Raw genomic sequence first — 20,583 nt, forward strand, 5'->3', positions numbered from 1 at the left:
GTCCAATGTATATTTTCAGCCTTCGGGCTGCAAACTTTTTCAATAAACCGTTTATTATTATTATTATTATTATTATTATTATTATTATTATTATTATTATTATTATTATTATTATTATTACACACACACACACACACGGGTCGTTGCTAAAGATGGGAAATTGATTGAGTTGATGTCGTGGAGAGCTGGGCGTCATTCCTCTATTCCTAGGAGTTGATGGCTGGGATTATGTGCTAGGACTTAGGGCTTATGGAGGCTGGGATCGTGTCTGGATGGCTATAGGATTCTCTCTCTCTCTCTCTCTCTCTCTCTCTCTCTCTCTCTGTGTGTGTTTAGTATGGAGGAGGAGAGGTATGCTAATGTGGTGGTCATACTGTAGTCGTCGGCCTCCTCCTTCTTCTTCTTCTTCCTCCTCCTCCTCCTCTTCTTCTTCTTCTTCTTCCTCCTCCTCCTCTTCTTCTTCCTCCTTCTCTTCTTCTTCCTCCTCCTCTTCCTCTTATTTATTCATATTATACTGTGGTGCTAGTAGTTGTGGTGGTGGAGACACTGGCCAGGTACCGGTACTTACCCTGGAGGACAGTGACGAGATCCAGCCCCACGGCCCAGCTGTAGGTACACACACACGGGTCTGGGATCCCTGCAGATAGTGGCCAGACCAAGGTGTAATGCCCACCTGCTGCCCACCCTTGCCCACCCTTTACCTCCTGCTGATTATCCTTGCCCACCTACTGTTCACCCATGCCCACCCTGAACCACCTGCTGCCCATCCACCTGCTACCCACCCTTACCCACCTTAACCCACCCCTACCCACCTCAGGCTCACGTAAGTTCACGGACCCACCATCATAAGTACTCAAGGTAATTTACATAAAGGTGGTGTACGTGTGCGTCTACCCCCCACACGTGACCACACGCACATGAATATACGTACACATGTGCACGCTGGATATTCGCACCTGATTGACTCGTACATGTACATAATTATACACACGTAGTCGTTGGGTAGATCTAGATTCGTACATAGACACGGACATGAGATAGACGTACACACACACACACACACACACGCACACTATATAATCAACGCTATAATAACTATGTACTCAATAATTATATAAATATGTAATTATCGATTATAATCTTAACCTCGAGCAGAATAATTGCTGTGTTTGTGTTAGGGGTGATGCCGAGTCTCTCTCTCTCGTAACAGCAGATGTCGATAGCTTGCAGGCTCCATCTGGATTAGAGTTGCAATATGCACCAGCCACTTTAGGGTTGCAACACGGTCGCTAGGTAAGGTTGCAACAGAGGGCGCCCGCATAAGGTGTCACGTGGTGGGGGGGTATTTATGGTGATTCTCTCCCTTAAATTTGTTTTTAAGTGAGTGAAGGTATTTAATTAAGGTATGATATTATTTCAGGTATTATTATCTTCCTTGTTTTTGTTGCGTCACTTGTTGTTTGTATATTGTATTTTATTGTTTGTTGTATGTTATTGCTTACGTGTTTGTTGTATGTTTACGCCATTGTTTACGCCAGTGTTGTGTTTAGTCTTATAGATGTCGTAAGTGTCTTGTTATGAGAAAGAAAGCGATGTAGGAACCTTTTGGGGGTGTTGAACCTTTTGGAGTCTTGTACCTGTTGGAGTCTTGAACCTGTTGGAGTCTTGAACCTTTTGGAGTCTTGTACCTGTTGGAGTCTTGAACCTGTTGGAGTCTTGAACCTTTTGGGGGTGTTGAACCTTTTGGAGTCTTGTACCTGTTGGAGTGTTGAACCTGTTGGAGTCTTGAACCTTTTGGGGTCTTGAACCTTTTGGAGTCTTGAACCTGTTGGAGTCTTGAACCTTTTGGGATCTTGAACCTTTTGGGATCTTGAACCTTTTGGAGTCTTGAACCTTTTGGAGTCTTGAATCCTTTGGGGTGTTGAACCTCTTGGAGTCTTGAACCTTTTGGAACCCTTTTCTTGAACCTTTTGGAGTCTTGAACCTTTTTGGGGGTCTTGAACCTTTGGAGTGTTGAACCTTTTCTTGGTGTTTGGGAACCTTTTGAACCTTTTCTTAGACCTTGGAGTCTTGAACCTTTTGGTGTTTGGGGAACAACCTTTTCTTGAGTCTTGAACCTTTTTGGAGTCACCAGACCTTTTGAAGGAGTCTTGAACCTTTTGGAGTCTTGAACCTAGAACCTTTTGGAGTGGAGTGAACCTTTTGGAGTCTTGAACCTTTTTGGGGGATTCCGAACCTTTTGCCCTGTGTTGGTGAACCTTGGTCTGGGGACTTGAACCTTTTCCTTCTTGAACCCCAGAAGCTTGAACCTTGGTCATCTTGTTATGTTTTGGAGTCTTGAACCTTTTGGAGTCTTGAACCTTTGGAGTCTTGAACCTGTATTTACCTTGAACCGTATCCTGTGTTGGAGGGGAAGGGGGGGGTAGCGATGCCGGCCCTGTGTGGTGATGAATCCTGGGGACTCCTCTCGCCTAAGAGCCGTCATCGTTATGTTGGGTCATCTTTCACTCTTCCTCCTCCTCCTGTTCCTCCCCTCCTCCTGTTACTCCTCCTCCTCCTCCTCCTGTGCCTCTTCCTTCTCCTCCTCTTCCCTTCTCCTCCTGTGCCTCTTCCTTCTCCTCCTCCTCCTCTTCCTCCTCTTCCTCTTTCTCCTCCTCCTCCTCCTCTTCCTCCACCTCTTCCCCTCCTCCTCCTCCTCCCCTCCTTCTTCCTCCTCCTCTCCTCCCTCTTGTGCCTCTTCCTCCTCTCCCTGTGCCTCTTCCTCCTCCTCCCTCACCTCCCCTCCCTGCCTCTTCCTTTCCTCCTCCTCCTCCCTCTGCCTGTGCCTCTTCCTCCTCCTCCTGTCCTCCGCCTCTTCCCCTCCTCCTCCTCCTGTACCCTCCTCCTCTGTGCCTCTTCCTCCTCCTGTGCCTCTTCCTCCTCCTCCTCCTGTGCCTCTTCCTCCTCTCCTCCCTCCCTGTGCCTCCCCTCCCCTCTCCTGTCCTCTTCCTCCTCCCTCCTCCTCCTTCCTCCTCACCCCCACTCCCTACTGTGCCTCTTCCTCCTCCCTCCTCCCCTCCTGTGCCTCTTCCCTCCCTCCTCCTCCTCCTCCTCTTCCCCTCCCTAATACTGTGTCTTCTCTCTCCTCTCCTCCTCCCTCTCTCTCTCTCTCTCTCTCTCTCTCTCTCTCTCTCTGTGTCTCGGGGAGGGGCAACAGCCTTGATTGATAACTGGTACATGCAGACCGAGTTCCCGGCCTGCGGTGTTGTTACCATTAATAGGGGGTGGTGGTGGTGTGTGTTGGTGTTATGTAGTGGTGGTTATAGTGTGGCGTTGATGGTGTGGTGGTGATGCAGCTTGACCAGGTATAGGCTAATCCAATGAGAAAAGAAAAGATCACTCACTCACTCACTCACCTACCTGGCAAGAAATTTAAACAGGACAGTAGGACAGGTATCTCTCTCTCTCTCTCTCTCTCTCTGTTGTTTTTATTTAAATGTTGGTCACTCCAAGGCCATCCAAAGGTCCCTGAGAGAGAGAGAGAGAGAGAGAGAGAGAGAGAGAGAGAGAGACCTACCCTACCCTCCCATTGCCCGTTCTCTACTTCTCTTGCCCCTTTTTAATCACCTATTGCCCCCCATTCTCTCTTCTCATCCCTCCCTCCTTGCCCCTGTCGTTCTTGCCCTCCGCCACAAACGACGAAGGTCTGCGTATAAGGTGACCTTGTACTACCTTACCTGCGGGGTAGCCTCCAGGTGGGTGGTGGTAGGTGGCGCGGGGAGGATTGTGGTAGTGTGTAATTGTGGTATAACTCAGCTGTAATTGCCGTGGTGATTGTGGTAGGTAGCTGTGATGGCGATTGTGATATCAGTGGTTATTGTTGAGGTGGTGATTGTGGTAGTTGTTGTGGTGCTGGTTGTTTTACCTGTAGTTGTGGTGATGGGAGGAAGTTGTGGTTGCGATGGTGGTGGATTAAACCAGTAGGCAACTCCCCAACCCTCGTATACTTGATGACGATGTTGGTGGTTGTCGTGATTGTGGTAGTTGTCACGTCACGGCAGTTGGAGTACATGTTGAGTGAAGAAATAAAGAGTACTGTCATTATCTTCCGCCTCAACCATTAGTACTCTCTCTCTCTCTCTCTCTCTCTCCAGAAAGCATAATCGATGATGGTGATAGATAGTGGTATTGATGGACGATAATTGAAGAGAGAGAATATGTGGGGGAGGGAGAGAGGGATATCTCTCTCTCATGGACGCCAAAGTAGAGGAATGGAAGGGGGAAGAAGGGGGAGTGGAAGGGTAAGAATCATAAATCTCCCCCTCTTTACTTACACCTGAATATTGATGACTTACCTGTCGCTACCTGGACTAGGCGGCACCACCACCTTCACCCCCTTCTGCGTGAGGTTACTGAAGGTGTTGCCTATACCCCTTCGTCGTGGCAGATGAAGTAGTTTTAAGGCGTATTTATGAATGAGCTACGGGTATCGACGTCAAAGGCTGGCTAGTTTGACGTCAGGGCAGGTTAATTTGATGTCAGGTGAAGGTTAAATTTGATGTCAGGTGCAGGTTAAATTTGACGTCAGGTGTAGGTTAATTTGATATCAGGTGAAGGTTAAATTTGACGTTTGGTGTAGGTTAAATTTTACGTCAGGTGAAGGTTAAATTTGACGTCAGGTGTAGGTTAATTTGATATCAGGTGTAGGTTAAATTTGACGTTTGGTGTAGGTTAAATTTGATGTCAGGTACAGGTTAAATTTGACGTTTGGTGTAGGTTAATTTGATGTCAGGTGTAAGTTAATTTGATGTCCGGTGCAGGTTAATTTGACGTCAGGTGCAGGTTAATTATACTCTTATGTACAGGTTAATTAGACACCCGGTACAGGTATTCCAGTATTAAACTAGACCTGGGGGCATATGGTGGTTGTATGGAGTCTTGTCTGTTAACTGTTTTATGAAGTAGGTTAGGTGAGGAGGTGGTGGTTGTCAGCGAATGGGCAGTGATGGTTTTTTTTTTTTTTACAACCCCCTCTTCCGTCCACCCACCCACTGTGAGGATAAACGAGACCTTTCACTCGTTCCCAGGTGATCACGAGACTAAGAGCTCGGAAAAGGTGAATTGGATTGGGGGTTAGGTTAGGTTAGAGTAGGTTGGGTTGGGTTAGGTTCTCTACTGCCAGGTGATGGTCTGTTGCCACACACACACACAACAAGTAGTCGCTAAAAAGGTCAAGGAAGGTCGTTCAACACTCAACTATACGACCATTAAAATATGACCCTGGGGGGTGCACGATATAAACCCCCCAATACTCTGTTATCTTGGGTAGTAAAATTTTTGCCTTATCTGGTGACCTCTGACACACACACACACACACACACACACGCGGGCGGGCGGGCGGGGATGATTAATGTACGGGCGTGTTGGTAGTTCAAGCTGGGCGATAGGAACCAATAAATGATGTGGTAAGTTGGTTTATAGGGAGAGGGAGGGAGTGGGTGAGGAGAGGTTGTTATTGTGATATGTGGTAAGCTGTTTTACGTGAAGGAGGAGGGTGGAGTGGGAGGGAGGGGATGGGGTGAGTGAGAGGTGATGTGAGTGGGATGATAGGCTGGAATTCGAGAGAGGGAGGAGAGGTTATTGTGATGTGTGGTAATCTGATTGTTTATTGGGGGTGAGAGGGAAGGAATGGGATCAGTGGAGTTAAGATGAGAGGGAGGGAATGGTGAGTGGGGTGAGAGGGAGAAGAGAGGTTTGTTATGGTGCAGCGGGCAGATAGGTGGATCAGATAACGAGACGGTGGCTGGTGGTCGACTCTTCAGGTTGAATTATTCATATGAGAGGGAGGGTGGAGTGGGGGTGGGGTGGGGCGGGGCTGGTGTTGGCGCCCTGAACCATAGATGAACACCATTGCCTCTGCCCTATCGATCCCACCTCCTCCCCTGCCCCACCTCCTCCCCTGCCCCACCTCCTCCCCTTCCCTCCCCACCCTACCCAAACAGCCACCCTTAACGCTTAAGATACAGGGTAGGGTGTGGCTGTGTGAGGTGGTAAATATATGTGTGTGCCTCTGACCACCGCGTCCCTCTATCGAATCCCTTCCCGTTCGTGTCGGATGTGAGAAGGGAGTTGTACCGCGTGACCCTTAACCGTACATGACAAGTTTTCTCTGGGTACTCAATTATCCTCTGGACCACTGGACCCAGGGGAATGGCCCTCACTACATCTCTGGGCGGATGAGGTAGGCAAAAAATACAGGGTGTTTCGAAAGTGATATTTTACCCTTCTTTTCTCTCGTCCACTTCTATCTATCTCTTCCCTCTTCTTGTTCTTCTTCCTTTCCTCTTCCTCCTTTTCCTCCTTCCATCTACCCTTTTTCCTCCTATTACTCCTTCCTTCTTCTCTTCCTCCTCCTGGTTCTTCTTCCTTCTCCGTTACTTCTTCCTCTCGTCTATTCTTCCCGTTCGCCTCATCTTCCTCTCTCCCACCCCCTTCCTCCCTCCCCTCCCTTTCTCCCTTCCACCCCCTTTCTCCCTCCCATCCCTTTCTCCTCCCACCCCTTCCTCCCTCCCTCCCTTTCTCCCTCCCATCCCTCCCTCTCCCCCACCCCTTCCTCCCTCCCATCCCTTTCTCCCCCCCCTTCCTCCCTCCCACCCCTTCCTACCTCCCTTCCCTTCCTACCTCCCTCCCTTCCTCCCTCCCACCCCTTTCCTCCCTCCCTCCCTTTCTCCACCCACTCTCTTATCTCGGGTCTGCCTTTCACTCCCCTCTCACTCACCTCTCCTGGGGAATAAGGGCCTGGGACATCCTAATTGGGGGGTAATAAAACAGTAATTCGATCCACGTTTAATTAAACTACATGTGATAGGTTGATTATTATTATTATTATTATTATTATTATATTATTATTATTATTATTATTATTGCTGAGCCGTAATTCACCATTCATTCTACAAATCACTGTTGTGATTACGTGTGTCGGGGGTGAGCGTATCGATCCCCGTATGGCGTAATATTCACTTTGTTTATGTTGAGACGTGGATGGTGGGTCGTAGCAGCACCCTCATTAACACCGACCTGACGAATTGATGTTCATAATGACCCGTAGTGATGATGGTTGGAGGTAATTAGTGATCATTTGTCACGAGCTGGTAGTTGAGGGGGAGTGGGTGGGTCTCTCTCTCTCTCAAAGTTTATCTATGTATCTGTTTACCTCTATATCCACCCATCTATTTATTTATCCATCTATCCATCCATACTTTTATCTATATCCATTCATGTATTTTTATTTATTTATTTTATTATTTTTTTAAGCAATCAGGAAGAGACCGGGGTGGGGGGGGATGACTTTCTCTCTGGCTGGGTCACACACCTTACCCCAGCTTAGTGAAAGAAGACCCTCTCTCCCGTCTAGCCACACTATCCCGCCTCATCCTCAGGCTAGCGGGTGTTACTGTATCCTTCAGGAGGAACAGGATAGGTGGAGGTATGTCATGGGATGGATGGGTTGGGATACTGTACCCTGAATATCATGGGGTAGGATAAAATACTGTCTGTACCCTGAAACCCCTGATATTTGAAGTAATCCCAAGCCCTACACTGTCCTTTCCCTTCCTTGACTATCCCACCTCTTCCTTGGTTTACCTCAGTGACTAGGGATAAGGGATAGAATGACCTGTATCTTAACTTGCCATTACTATCTCTTTATCTGTTAGCATTATGTAACGTTGTCAGCCCTTCCCCGTTCTCTCCCTGCTGGGGGCTATTGAACTCACTTAAACTTGTGGGGCTGTGAGGAGGAAGTGCTGGTGGTGTATTTGGTCTTGTGTAGGGTGTGTGAAAGGGTGCCCAATAAACTAGCCCCCAATGTTCCGTGTGGGGGCAAAATAATCGAATCTGTAAGGAAATGTCTTGATAGATAAATCCCAAAGTCTATCCGGTCAAAATCCCATTACAGGGTATTAATGAACCATTGCTTTGTTTACCTAATGCTTGAAGTAAGGACTAGAAGCTGATGAAATTGTACACCGAGTAATTGTTTATTTGTCTGAGGTGGTGAGGAGACGTTGCAGGGAGTTGAGACTTAGGTGTTGGCTGTGTCGTGGAGGGAAGCGTGTGTAGTCCAGCTGTTGTAAGTGTGTGTCTAAGTGTCTTGTGTGTGTTTGAGTGTCTTGTGTGTGTTGCTTAGATGGTTTGTTATGATTGTGAGGGGGGGTTGAGTAGGTAGGGGCTGGTTTGGATTTTTAAGGGGTAGAAGGGAAGGAGGGGTTGTGGTTTTAAGGGTAGGAAGGGAAGGAAAGGGGTGGGGGGTAGTGTGGAGGAGGAAGAATGGATGTTGGAGTTTAAGGAAGAGGGATTTTTTTATGTGAAATGTGGGAACCGAAACGAAAACATTACAACACTTAAGAAAAACAAGCACCATTATTATATAAACATTGTGTACTGTACCTTCAAGGAGAATTGACAAGGGAATCAGAGTTAATGTATAACCAGCCGCTCAGCCAGTCACCTTCGTCCCTGTGTACAATTGGATCATCGACATGCTTTGTGTGGTCTGTAGTTGGGATATCGGTAGCCGCTCTGAACTTATATTCGCCACAGTTACCTCGGGATGGTTGTGGTTAGTTGGTAATTCGTCACACCTCCGTAGGGGTCAAGTACATGTAGATTTAGCCTGGGTCAATCTTACTTGCCTTGTTATTGTTACAGAACCTTGTCTTGTCTCAATTTTTTCGACCATCTTTCTTCGCCAGGGGGACTTGTTTGGGTGAAATTTAAGGTTTATATGAAACTATTGAGTGTGTGTGTGCGTGCGTGTGTATATATAAAGAGTTTTTATTAAATTTTTTTTGAACTACTATTTCATATACTGTACAGCATGCTCTAGCTGTAGTATTGTTCTATGAGCCATTTTATTTCAGTAAATACGTAATGCTGTAATTTTAGTCAATAAATTTTTGTGTTGCTTGTATTGCAGGAGTCAGCCAGGGAGCGGGAACACTCCAATGATGAGGAGAACACAAAGAATTCAGGCAAAACTGAAGCAGCCGCCAGCAGTGCCACTACTACTGCTCCTCCCGCCTCCAGTAGCCAGGAGTTGCCCCCCAACGTCAGGAGTACACTCCAGATTCTCTCATCAGAGAACAAACTGCTACGGGAGAGGCTGCTCCAGCTGGGGGTGTCCCTCGACTCCTCTCCGCTCTCAGACCAACAGAAGGAACTGCTCTTCAGTAAAGTCTGCTCTGTCTCTCAGGTTGGTCATGCTCACTCAACCTCTTCTGTGTTAGATGCAGGTATTTGAGTTTGTGGAACAGCCCGGTAAAGTATGATATGGTGGGCTGTGGTCTCCAAACCTCAGACCTGAGTATTGATTTGAATTGAACTGGAACCTTTTGCTTATCCAGAAAATAACATAAAAAACCAGCCAGTTTGGATAATGTTAACTTAGCTGAGGCTTTGGTGAGCTGCAGTACTGAGCATTACGTTAAAACACTTATTAATTTCCTCTTTTCTCTCTCCCTCTCTTTTCTCTCCCCCTCTCTTTTCTCTCCCCCTCTCTTTTCTCTCCCCCTCTCTCTCCTCCTTTCTCCTCCTCCTCTCCTCCCTTTCTCTCTTCCTTTCTCTCCTCTCTTTCATCTCCTCTCTCTTCTCTCTCTCTCTCTCTCTCTCTCTCTCTCTCATTTTATCTTTTGGCCTCTCATTCTTTAGTAATAATAACCATTATCCCACAACAAAATTCGCCCATAAGTAGGAACTGTGTACTGTCCTATATACCAAATCAGGTTATAAGACTGATAGAGCCAGATAAGATTGTGAGGAAGGTGATTGTTATCAGTGCGTATACAATGTGCTGGGAGGAACAACATAGTATTGTGTGGAGCACCTTGGGGCAGTGTCTCATTCACTAGTCCTTGTGTCGTCACGTCTCTTGTGTTTTCAATATCCGTTACTGGAATGTATAATGAAGTGTCGAGAGGTAAAGGTGCAGACCATAGAGAGGGAAGCTTAGTGTTTACGTAGTGTTGCGTCTGTGGCAGGGTCAGTGATGGCGGTGACTCTTGATCAAGGTAAAAACCGAGTCAATGGTGCTTAATGCCCCTGGCAGTTGATTCACCTGGATGACAACCACAGGAACAAACTCAGAAATCATGGCCACAAAACTCAAGCTCCCACAACGTCTCTCCAAAGAAAGTTTTCGTAAATTAGTGTCTGGAATGTACGGGAAGAGCAGCTTACCGGCTATGCCAACTCCATCTTTTAAAAATCATATTGCGGTAAATGAAAATATGTTCTTAGGTTCTTGCCATTGTTTTTTCCTGTTGACAAAGTGGACTGAATAGTTGCCTTGAACTTCATTTTGTACTCTACATGCTAAGGATTTATGCTGGATGGCTGTTTCTTGATCTAATATATTTTAAGATAATATTTGACAATGCATTTTTTCAGTAGATGTGATTTAAGAGTGAGGAACATACATACAGATATATCATAAATCATGTACGGACAGTAAGTGTAGAGGTAGCAATAGGTACAGTATGGGGTACACTACAGTGCTTAGTTATCAGAATTTTTAACCAGAAGCCAATTCTTTTTTTTTTTCCCTCTGGGAAGAAAATATGAGAGTTATTGGATGAAATGGAAAAGAATGAACAAGTTTTATAAGTCCCATAAGAAAAATGTTGCCTTAAAAAAAAAAAAATATAGAATAATAATAATAATGACGTCCACATTACATGAGTTCTAAGTGATTAACACACCTACATCCATGTGTTAATAGAACTCAAAAGGTGTCTTATAAGTTATTAATGAATTACCAAGACCCCGATACACTGAGGAGGAATTTTGATGATTACAGGCACTACAGGGTATAGTTTTGTCCTACAGAATGGAGGTGAAGATCCATCCTCGTGTGGTGACCGGGGAGAATGGGACAACAAATCCACCTCCAGCGTGTCGGAGATGTCGGTGGCTTGCCTGCAAGACCGCATTCAACAGATGGAAGAAACTCACTACTGGTAACATCAGTCGGATCTATTATTCTAGTTCCTTTATGTTCCTCTGTGATTAATAGTGTGGTTAATGGAGATGAAACTTGTATGTATTAGGGAATAGTTTGATGTATTGCTAACTTGAGCCGTTTTTATTCAGTTGGAGGATATTTTGATTAGCTGTGATTTTTACACTCGACAGCACAAACGAGGAGCTTCAGGCTACTTTACAAGAGCTGGATGACCTCCGAGAGCAGCTGTCTGAGTGTCACCTGGAAGTGCAGCAACTACAGGAAGAGAAGCAGGTACAGTACACACACACACACACACACACACACACACACACACACACACACCTCAGAATTCGGTATAATTTTGTGTCTTTATTGTCTTAAGGACTGTCTGGATGTTGATTTAACACAGTAGGTGACTTGCCCATCTTCAGCATCAACCTTGGTGTTATAGTGTCAGATGTACAGTACAGACAACAGTTATTAAAGTGAGAATAGAAAGAGAGAGAGCGATAATGCTATTGATGGTTGAGTAAAGTTTATGTTGTGGAATACAGTTAGAAATATTAAGACATGACATTATATACCTTGGGGGGGAAATTGAAGTAACATAAATGGTAGATTGCTTTAACAGCATTGTAATCGTAATTAAAAAATAAGTAACGTTCAGTATTTAGGATTTATGGAAGGTGGTATGTGGGATGGGGAAACTAATAGCTACTGGGTATTGTCTCCATGTTTGTTCAGTTGTAATGTGGAAGAAGAACTTAACATATGAGTATACTGTACATTTATATTATGATTAAGTAAGAAGATTTAAATTTTGAGAATGTTAATATATGTGTACTTCTGTAGTGGTAGTATAGAGAACAGAATGAGGTGTTTCCTACTTAAGACTGGTAAAGGCTTTTTATAAATTTATTACACCACCTTGATATATTTATTAATGTTTGTTTATTATTGTTATTATTGTTATTGTTGTTGATTTTCCAGGTTTTACTAGAATCTCTGACACAACAAACAGAGAAGCTAAATGAATCTCGGTCTCACAACGACACTCTTAAACACATGTTGATCCAGCAGTCTGAGAATAGTCAAGATCTGTCCCAGTGTGAAAAGACTCAACGGCTCATGGAACTACTCAAGGTAACTTTATTGTGTTTAGTAAGGAATGACGTTAGAGTTAGGAACCAGACTCAGAGACCTTGGTGTATGGAGAGCTGCTATTAGGTAACCCCGGCTAACCAACAATAGCATAGAAAATAGCCATAACAATGATGGTGATAGCATAACTGTGTTTTAATATGATGGAACATAGAAGTAACCTAAGGCTTCAAAGTAGTCATGCATTTAAAAGACCCCCTGTGTTAATTTTTTTCTTCCCAAGTATAGATTATGAGGAGTTTTTCTTTCCTTCATCTTAGTATCAGAGTCATTGTGTGGCAAAAGAACACCATAGCAGAACACATCTGTTATAGTATTTATAGATAACAAATGACAGTTAATGAAAGGAGATTATTGATCTTTATGCTGGCTTACTGTGGAGAAAGTCTTGTAAGGGTGAACAGGGGAGGTAGAATATTAGTTTTGTCCCCATTTACCTTTCATAGTACAGTCAACCCTCACTTTACGTGGTTAATTCAACCCACGGCGGCCCGCGTAAAGTGAGAAACGCGTAAAGTGTACAACATAACATATGGGATTAATTGAAATAGAGACCAGGCCGACCCCCAAACTCCACTTTTTCCCGACACAATACGTACGTTTTACTAAAAATAACCTCTTAACTTTATGATGGTATTCACCCACACATAATATAGAAGGGAACAGTCAATAAGAGAAGAATAAAATGAAGGTTAGGTTAGAAAAAAACAAGGCTGGGGTTAACACTTACATTAGTAGAAGAGATGGGTCAGCGTAGGGGAATGGAGGCTGGTTCCGAGGCAGAGGGCAGGCTACTGGCCCTCAGGTGAGTCTTCATCGGTGTCATCCACACTTACTGGTGCCTCCCTGACAAATCCCTCAAAGTCATCATCACTGTCTCTACCTCTGTCACTATCACTGGCTTGGGCTGGCTGTGGTGGGTTGCGGGCAAAGAACTCTGTTATGCTTTGCTGACGGCTGGTGTTTATGTTGTCGTGATAAACCTTGATGTAGGGCTCCATAGTCTGCAACAGCTGGGTAGTGAAGATTTCATACCTGTTTGCGTCAGGGTCGTCGGAATGGAGGAGCTTGGCTTTCTCGATACACTCGATGGCACCCCTAACATTACTATGGGATAAGCGGCGTTCTTCTTGGGATGACGCACCACCTGCCTCTTCACTGACGTCATCATCATCTACCATCTCATCGGTAGTCACATCAGGATCCCTTATCACCTCCAGGATGTCGTCGTTGGTGGTCTCGGAGAAGCCTGCAGCTGTAACACTCTGCGCAGCTTCTCTGGCAAGGTCCACTGCTACTGCAACAGTCTGAACCTCACCAGTCACAGATTGACTCTGCCTACGGCCGGAATGCCTTGCAACACATGTCTCCATGCGTGACGAACAGTTGCTACAGACAGCTGATCCCATGCCTCCACCAAGAAGTCCACAGCTTTCTTGACGTTGAATGTTCTCCAGAATTGTTTTAAAAGTACTTCTTGCTCTGCCAACTGTTGATCCTCGTCGTCTTCGCTCTTGCTATCGGTGTTGGTGTCACTCAGGTTACGCAACTCTTCCTTGGTGTTGGTGTAGTCGTTCAGGAGCTTGAATTTTTTAGTAGAGAATGCAGCTTTTACATTACAGATTAACTCTTGGTCCATGGGCTGTAATATAGACGTAGTGTTGGGAGGAAGGAAGACCACTTTTATGTTGGGGTGACGATCTAACAGTAGGGGCGAGTGTCCTGGTGCGTTGTCCAGCAGCAACAAAATCTTGAATGGCATATTCTGTTTCTAACAGAATTTCTTCGCATCGGGAACGAAACAGTCATCAAACCAGGAGAGGGACAGTGTAGAGAACATCCACGCCTTACGTGCGGTCAGCCAGTGGACATTTAGCTTGGTCATGTCCATGCTCTTGTAGGCGTGCGGCTTGTGTGCTGTGTGGATCACCGATAACTTGAGCTTACAGGTACCGGAGGCATTGGTGGTAAACAGGACGTTGATGCGCTCCTTCTGCAACTTCCGGCCCCGACACTTGCTGGCATTCTTCACAACGAAGGTCTTGGAAGGTAGTTTTTTCCAAAAAAGACCAGATTCGTCCATGTTAAACACCTGGTCGTCGGTGTACTGTCCTTCCTTCATAATCTCGCGTAAAAACGGAGGAAATTCCCTAGCCGCAACACAGTCAGCACTAGCTTCTTCACCACCAATGTTGATAGTGGTGATCTTGTTTCTCTTCTTAAACCTCTGTAACCACCCAGAGGAAGCATTAAAGGGTTTGGGCTCTGTAATTCCCATCTTTCGTGACACTGCAGCATACAGTTCACGTGCGTACTCCTTAACTGAGCGCGTGTCTACCACCATGTTCCGTCGCGCCTGACGCACCAAGTAGCTCACAAGTAATTTTTCTGTCTTGAGATGCACCTGGTTGTGGCAATACTTGATCATAGAAGCACCTGTAGACTTTGTGATGTTCATGTGCTCCTTTATCTTGGCTGCATCCTTCTTAATTGTCCTGATCGTAGAGTCGTTAACACCATGCTGGCACGCGAGATCAACCTGTCTTGTTCCTTTCTCCAACTCTTGTATGATCTTATACTTAATTTCGTAGCTTAAGGAACGTCGTGTCTTCTTTGGCTTAGGGCGGCTGGGTCCAGGTAAGGAAAGGTTTCTCTCTGGGGGCGGTGGTCCGGCGGAAGCCATTTTACAGAACAGTGGAATCACGTATACACGGTGTGGCCTGGAGGGATGAAACTGCCGCGGCTAGGTCAAGCGTCGTCTTTCCTCCCTCCCTCCCGCGGGTGGACACGTCATATTACTTTAAACCAATCACAGCTAGCAGCGGAGGGAGGTAAGGATGCATGGCCCAATTACAGTCCGATACGTCATATGACGTCACTGATAACGCAACAAAGACACACACTGCGCAACCTACTCGCGCCGCTTACACAACATGGCGTAAAGGGGTACACGCACCGCGGAAAGTGAGCATTCCGGTTTCGGCAGGGTACCGCGTAAACGCGTAAAGTGGGACCGCGTAAAGCGAGGGTCGACTGTATAGTACGGGCATTTGTTCAGAAGTACGGTAATCGACAATAAGAAGGATAATGACGATTAACTTGATACCAGTGCACTTATAATTGGGCAAGGGTCTTAGATAGGTGTCAGGTCTTGTAGTTGACTGTGGTGTGGCCAGAGTACAGTAGTAAGATTAATTGATAAATATTAGAATCACATTTCAGAGACTGTTTATTTGCTGTGGGGATTAGTATGGGGTAATGTAACCAGTATTTTCCTCCTAGTCATTAAAATCTGTTTCATGTCTTAATGATTTAACTTATTGTACGACAGAGTGCACAGGAAGACCGTGAACTACTGCAGATAAAACAGGAAGAACTGGAACAACAAATTGCTACCACAAAGGAAGCAGAGGAGCGATGCCATCGTGACTCTCAGCTCATCAGAGACAGGTGTGTATTAGTGCATGAAGACCATGGACCATGACTCTGCCTCCAACATCTTGTAATGGGACTTTTTTCATATCTTTTTTGAGAACCATGACTTATTTGTACTATATTATATGTACTAGTTGAGGATATAACAGACCTTTCCTGTTTCTTTTTAAACATTTGTTGTCTGTTTCTCCTTTTGTGTTATTTATCACCTGACCACATTGTTGCACTCTTAAGACAGCTCTTGTTCCCCATGATCCACCCACCACATGAAGGAAGGGAGAAGCAATGATAGATGTTATGTTCTTAATTTATTTTGTTTTACAGAATGAAGCTCTTGGAGTCTATGGTTGAGGCTGCTAATAGTGATAAGAAGGCAACCGAGAGCCAGTTAGCTGAGGCCCTTGAGGCCACTAAGGCCACTGAGATAGAAACAACAAGACTGAAGACAGCCCTGGACAGTGCTAAAGAAAAGGTAGTTTGTGCTGGAGTTTTGTCATTGGACATTTTTTATGTTATCTTCAGAAAGTTTCACATTTTTTATTCAAATTCATGCAGAATCATTTAAGGATTTGTAATCATTACAAAGTTTCATTCTAAAAAAGCAAGAGATATTATTGTTCATTGATATATGCATTTTTACTCTTTCAGGCCTTGAGCTGTATTCATTATCTCATAAGTTATCATTTTCAGTCATCATACATTTTTGCTTACTGGCCTACTGGCTTGTGTATTAACTAGTATTTTTTACACTCAGATAACAGAGTTAGAGGCAGCAGTAATATCTGGGGAGAAGAGTAAACTACCAGATGTGTTGGAGAGAGTGAGACAAGAGAAGGACTCCCTGGAGAAAGAAAATGCTTCACTTCAGCAGAAAGCCAACGCCATGGCTTGTGAGAATGAGAGACTCAAAGATCAGATATCCACACTACAGGACGATCTAATGGTAGGATGTGTGGAACAGAGTGCTACTGTGGAACTTCCAGAACTTAACATCAATCAGGTGAAAGTGACCTTAGTAGAAAGAATATAAGAAGCAGTTTAAGACTTAGAAGCACATTATGGTAATATGAAAAAAGATTAAATGAAAGATGCAAGTTTGAGATAGTATTAAGGAGGAAGAATTATTAAAGTGTTGTGTGGTATGACGGGGGATAAATGAGACATGTATCACTGGTACCTATGACAGGGAAGCATCATAGCAGAGTCCATATGTTACCGTAGGTGAAGAAAATGAATGGCCGAATAAATGGAATATATCTTTGCTTATCGCTCCAAGAACCCAGCACCATAATGGGGTAAAGATGTACAATAATTAAACAAAAAAAAGGGGGTAAAAATGTCTAAGAGTTGTGGTGTGACAGTCGGTTCCCACGGGCATTCCCGCTGTATAGGGGGGTAGGGTATGGGAACCTATGCTGTTTGAGGCAGTTTTCTTGCGAGTTTTCCATCAATTATCTTCACTATTCCTCCATTCTTTTATAAGGTGGATCAAGATTTAATATAACAAAGTAGAGATTCCTTAAAGACAAGTATAAAAAGCAACAAGAAAAGATGTACAGGCAATAAATAGTAGTAATCCATACACGAAAGCAGTTGAAAAGTTGAGGAAACAATAAAGTAATTAATGGAAGGGAAGAGGATCTTTGTTTACTGACAATAAAGGATGGTTATGTCACTGAGGGTTGGCCAGAATAGTTGAAGTGGCTGAGATTATGTTGAAGGTATCAATGTATGGAGATACTAAATGTTAAAAGAGTGTACAGCAGTAGGTCAGATTTAGGGGAATGCCGAAGGTAAGACGGCAGGATTGGGTGTAAACTAGCTAATGGGAGAGGCTTGTGAGATACACACAACAGTTTGTGTGAAGGAAGCTATGTATGGACCATGTCCTTTTGTAGAAGTAAAAGGATTGTGGGGTGTAAAGCAAGTGTGTAAGATTTAAAAACTCGGGTGTTAAGGTAAGCAAAACTAACAAACCTCATGCCATATCCAACACCTTGGGGTGGAAGGATTAGCTTAGCCTTGGGTAATGAGGTGGCAGGTGACTAACTCTCACACAAAGAGTATAATGTACTAATATACAGACAGTGATTATTCAGATTCAATAATGATTTACCCCTTAATGACTACATCAGAATTTTTTTTGTTAAAATTATTAGCTTAAGATGTCTACAGGAATATTACTCTGTCATTTGTTAAAGAATTGTGTACAGTATTATTAAATTTACTTGGAACTAAGATGAGGTTGTTCTTTATTCTCTAAGGCTAGTTCATCAACCCAGGATAGACTAATATACCCAATCAAAGAGCAGTTCCCAAGATCATGATGTTTAAAAGAGACCAACATATCCTAATGTACAGTAGCTAAAACAACTATCTGTGCAGGCGGGGGTCGATACTCTCCAAAATTTTACGTACGACTAACGACAGCCCTCGTATACCAAAATTTATCGTCCATGGTCTCATATTGTTTCCCACAAAGTATGCACAGATAGTTGTTTTAGCTACTGTACAGTATTGAATTTAGGAGATGTCAGTCTCCCAGTGTATCGAATTGGTGAGATGTCAGACTCGGTGATTTTAACGAAGACAAAATACCCAATGTTTTGTGATGTTGCAGGTGGCCCGAAACAATGCTCGCAGTCAGCTGGAGGATGCCGACTGGAAGAAGACCCAGTTAGAGAAGGAATGCCACCATCTACAGGATGAGGTGGAAGTCATGAGAGCCACAGTCGAAGACCTCAAACTGGCATGTCAGCACCACCTCGAGGACAAACGAGACCTGAAGGCCAACCTATCGGAGGCTCAGAAGAAACTTAACGAGGCCACCGATAAGCTGTCTGAAAAGGATCGTTGCATCAGTGAAGAAAAGGCACACTTCAATAAACAGGTCCGAAGCTTGTGTGTGATAGTGACGACTCCCTCTTTTGTTTCTGTCGTTCTCTTTTCTTTCAAGGTCCTTTCTCTCTCCCTCTCCTTTCTCTCTCCCTCTCCTTTCTCTCTCCCTCTCCTTTCTCTCTCCCTCTCTTTTCTATCTCCCAGTCTTTTCTCTCCCTCTCTTCAAACAGCTCTAAGCTTTTAAATCTTTACTCAGTGACTCTCTCTCTCTCTCTCTCTCTCAGAGTGCCTCATGTCACACCAGTGTAGGTAATGACCCGATCACTATCTGTCTTGTTCTTGTTCCCAATTATTAGGTAAAGTCCTCTTTAATGCATCTAGGGAAAGAGTAAATCCCCCTGAAATGTGGCTTCCCCTTGTGAAGATGTAATTAACAAGCCTTCATCATTGTTTTACCTTGTATTATTTGTTTTTAGCCTTCTAAGCATTTACTTTAATTTGGCAACACGTGACCTAAGCTGTTTCGTTACCAGGGATGTTATTAACACAATCAATTAATCGTTGTTTTGATTATAGATTTTTTTAAGAGAATGTATGTATAAATGTCACGCCTTATAAGGCACAACTCGGGTTTTTTGCCAGACAATAATAACTTTTTGTTTTAACTGTCATCACTTTATGAAAATCAGTTTATATAAGGTAAAATTGCCTTTTTCACATAAGACAAAGTTTGCTATCACAACCTAATTAAATTACCTGTATACTAATTGAAGGAAGTCTTTGCCATTTTACATTTATCCTTATTTATCATGATGTATATATTAATGGTTACTTCTTACATAAAAGGTGGAGGAATGGGAGCAGTTCCAGAGTGACTTGCTGATGACAGTTCGTGTTGCAAATGACTTCAAAACCGAGGCACAACACGACTTGGAGCGCCTGACCCAAGAAAATGCCATGTTGAGAGATAGACTTAAACAACTGGGGCAAGACCTCGAGAAAGCCAAGGGTACGTATTTTATTTGTGGATTTATTTATTATTATTATCGTGCGTAGTCACCATGGCAGTTTAATTTTCTCGTGGCTGGTGTAGCAAGGGTGATGGGAAAGGGGGTGCACCGAGCAAGCTTATTGAAGAACTACTGTATGTAAGATGGGTTTTAAGGAAAGGGTGTGGTGCTGATTGGTGAAGTTGGGGTTGTGTGAAGTAACAGGGGATAAACCACACACTTGGGGCCTTGTTACAGAATGGGGAATACCATTGTAAGAGCAGAAGGTTTATGGCAGTTAGAAATAAAAGTTGAAGGCAATTTTTTTTGTGTGTGTGTATGCGCGCGTGTGTATTCAGCCACCTTGCATAATGTAAGTAAAGATTTCTAAGAGAGGAAAGCCAAAGCAATGTCTCAATAGATGACTTTAATGACTGCTTGGTGCTGCTGTGTACTCAATCCCAATTGTTTGTGTTATTGTACTTGGGGTTATTTCAGAGTTGGTTCCTGAGAATTGTCTCTGCTTGAACTGTTATGCATTAGTTCCCATTATCTGCTTGCTTCTGTTGCTTGTTTTTATCGACAGTTTGGGTTAGAAATGCATACTTAATATTTATATATAACCATTATTGCCCTTAACAGTGTTATTATGTGAAATATTAAAGATTTATTGAGATGTGTAAAATCGAAGAGATGGAAAGATGGGATGAAGAACATGGTCTAAGTGAGGGGATTGATGCCTGGGTTAACAGTGACTATGTGAATGAGACAGAGGCCACAGTTTTTAACAAGGTTGTCGGGTGTTGGATTGTGCATTACATTCTCACCATAGAAACGACACTTAAGAATTAAATGGCTATGCTTTGTGTAATAGACCTCAAATAATAGTGTTATTGTATGTAATGAAGTGAAGAAAATGTCCGTTACTTAAATCACAGAATATCAAAGTGAACGTATAAATATTTTAAGATGATGAAGGTTATTTATATTGAAATAGGACAGTTGATATGTCTTAAGAATTAGGCATTCAATCTTGAGGCACTACCATTCCACCCAGCTGCAAATGGGGAAGTGGAGACGGTCGAGTGCAGTGCCAACCATCTTGCCTCCTTGTGTACCGAAGACCTACTGTACTATACTGTCCATACCAGACCATCATGGCTATGGGACCCATTCTCA

At 43.9% G+C, this 20,583-nt stretch overlaps 1 protein-coding gene across 5 annotated transcripts in view; it reads left to right on the forward strand.

Annotated features, from left to right (window-relative positions):
* LOC121856178 (cytospin-A-like) overlaps nucleotides 1-20,583 on the forward strand; it is a 171,014-nt gene that overhangs the window by 143,708 nt on the left and 6,723 nt on the right. For 4 of the 5 annotated variants that reach the window (XM_042351513.1, XM_042351510.1, XM_042351511.1 and 1 more), the window contains exons 6-14: nucleotides 8,957-9,232; nucleotides 10,864-10,994; nucleotides 11,170-11,272; nucleotides 11,972-12,124; nucleotides 15,474-15,592; nucleotides 15,902-16,049; nucleotides 16,332-16,577; nucleotides 18,198-18,467; nucleotides 19,262-19,424. In XM_042351513.1, the coding sequence (XP_042207447.1) occupies nucleotides 8,957-9,232; nucleotides 10,864-10,994; nucleotides 11,170-11,272; nucleotides 11,972-12,124; nucleotides 15,474-15,592; nucleotides 15,902-16,049; nucleotides 16,332-16,577; nucleotides 18,198-18,467; nucleotides 19,262-19,424 (1,609 nt within the window). The remainder of the gene's footprint in view (nucleotides 1-8,956; nucleotides 9,233-10,863; nucleotides 10,995-11,169; nucleotides 11,273-11,971; nucleotides 12,125-15,473; nucleotides 15,593-15,901; nucleotides 16,050-16,331; nucleotides 16,578-18,197; nucleotides 18,468-19,261; nucleotides 19,425-20,583) is intronic. The other variant, XM_042351512.1, reaches the window with a different exon arrangement.

The sequence above is a fragment of the Homarus americanus genome, unplaced genomic scaffold (genome assembly GCF_018991925.1).
Source record: "Homarus americanus isolate GMGI-L3 unplaced genomic scaffold, GMGI_Hamer_2.0 scaffold48016, whole genome shotgun sequence".
Classification (NCBI taxonomy): Eukaryota; Metazoa; Arthropoda; class Malacostraca; order Decapoda; family Nephropidae; genus Homarus; species Homarus americanus.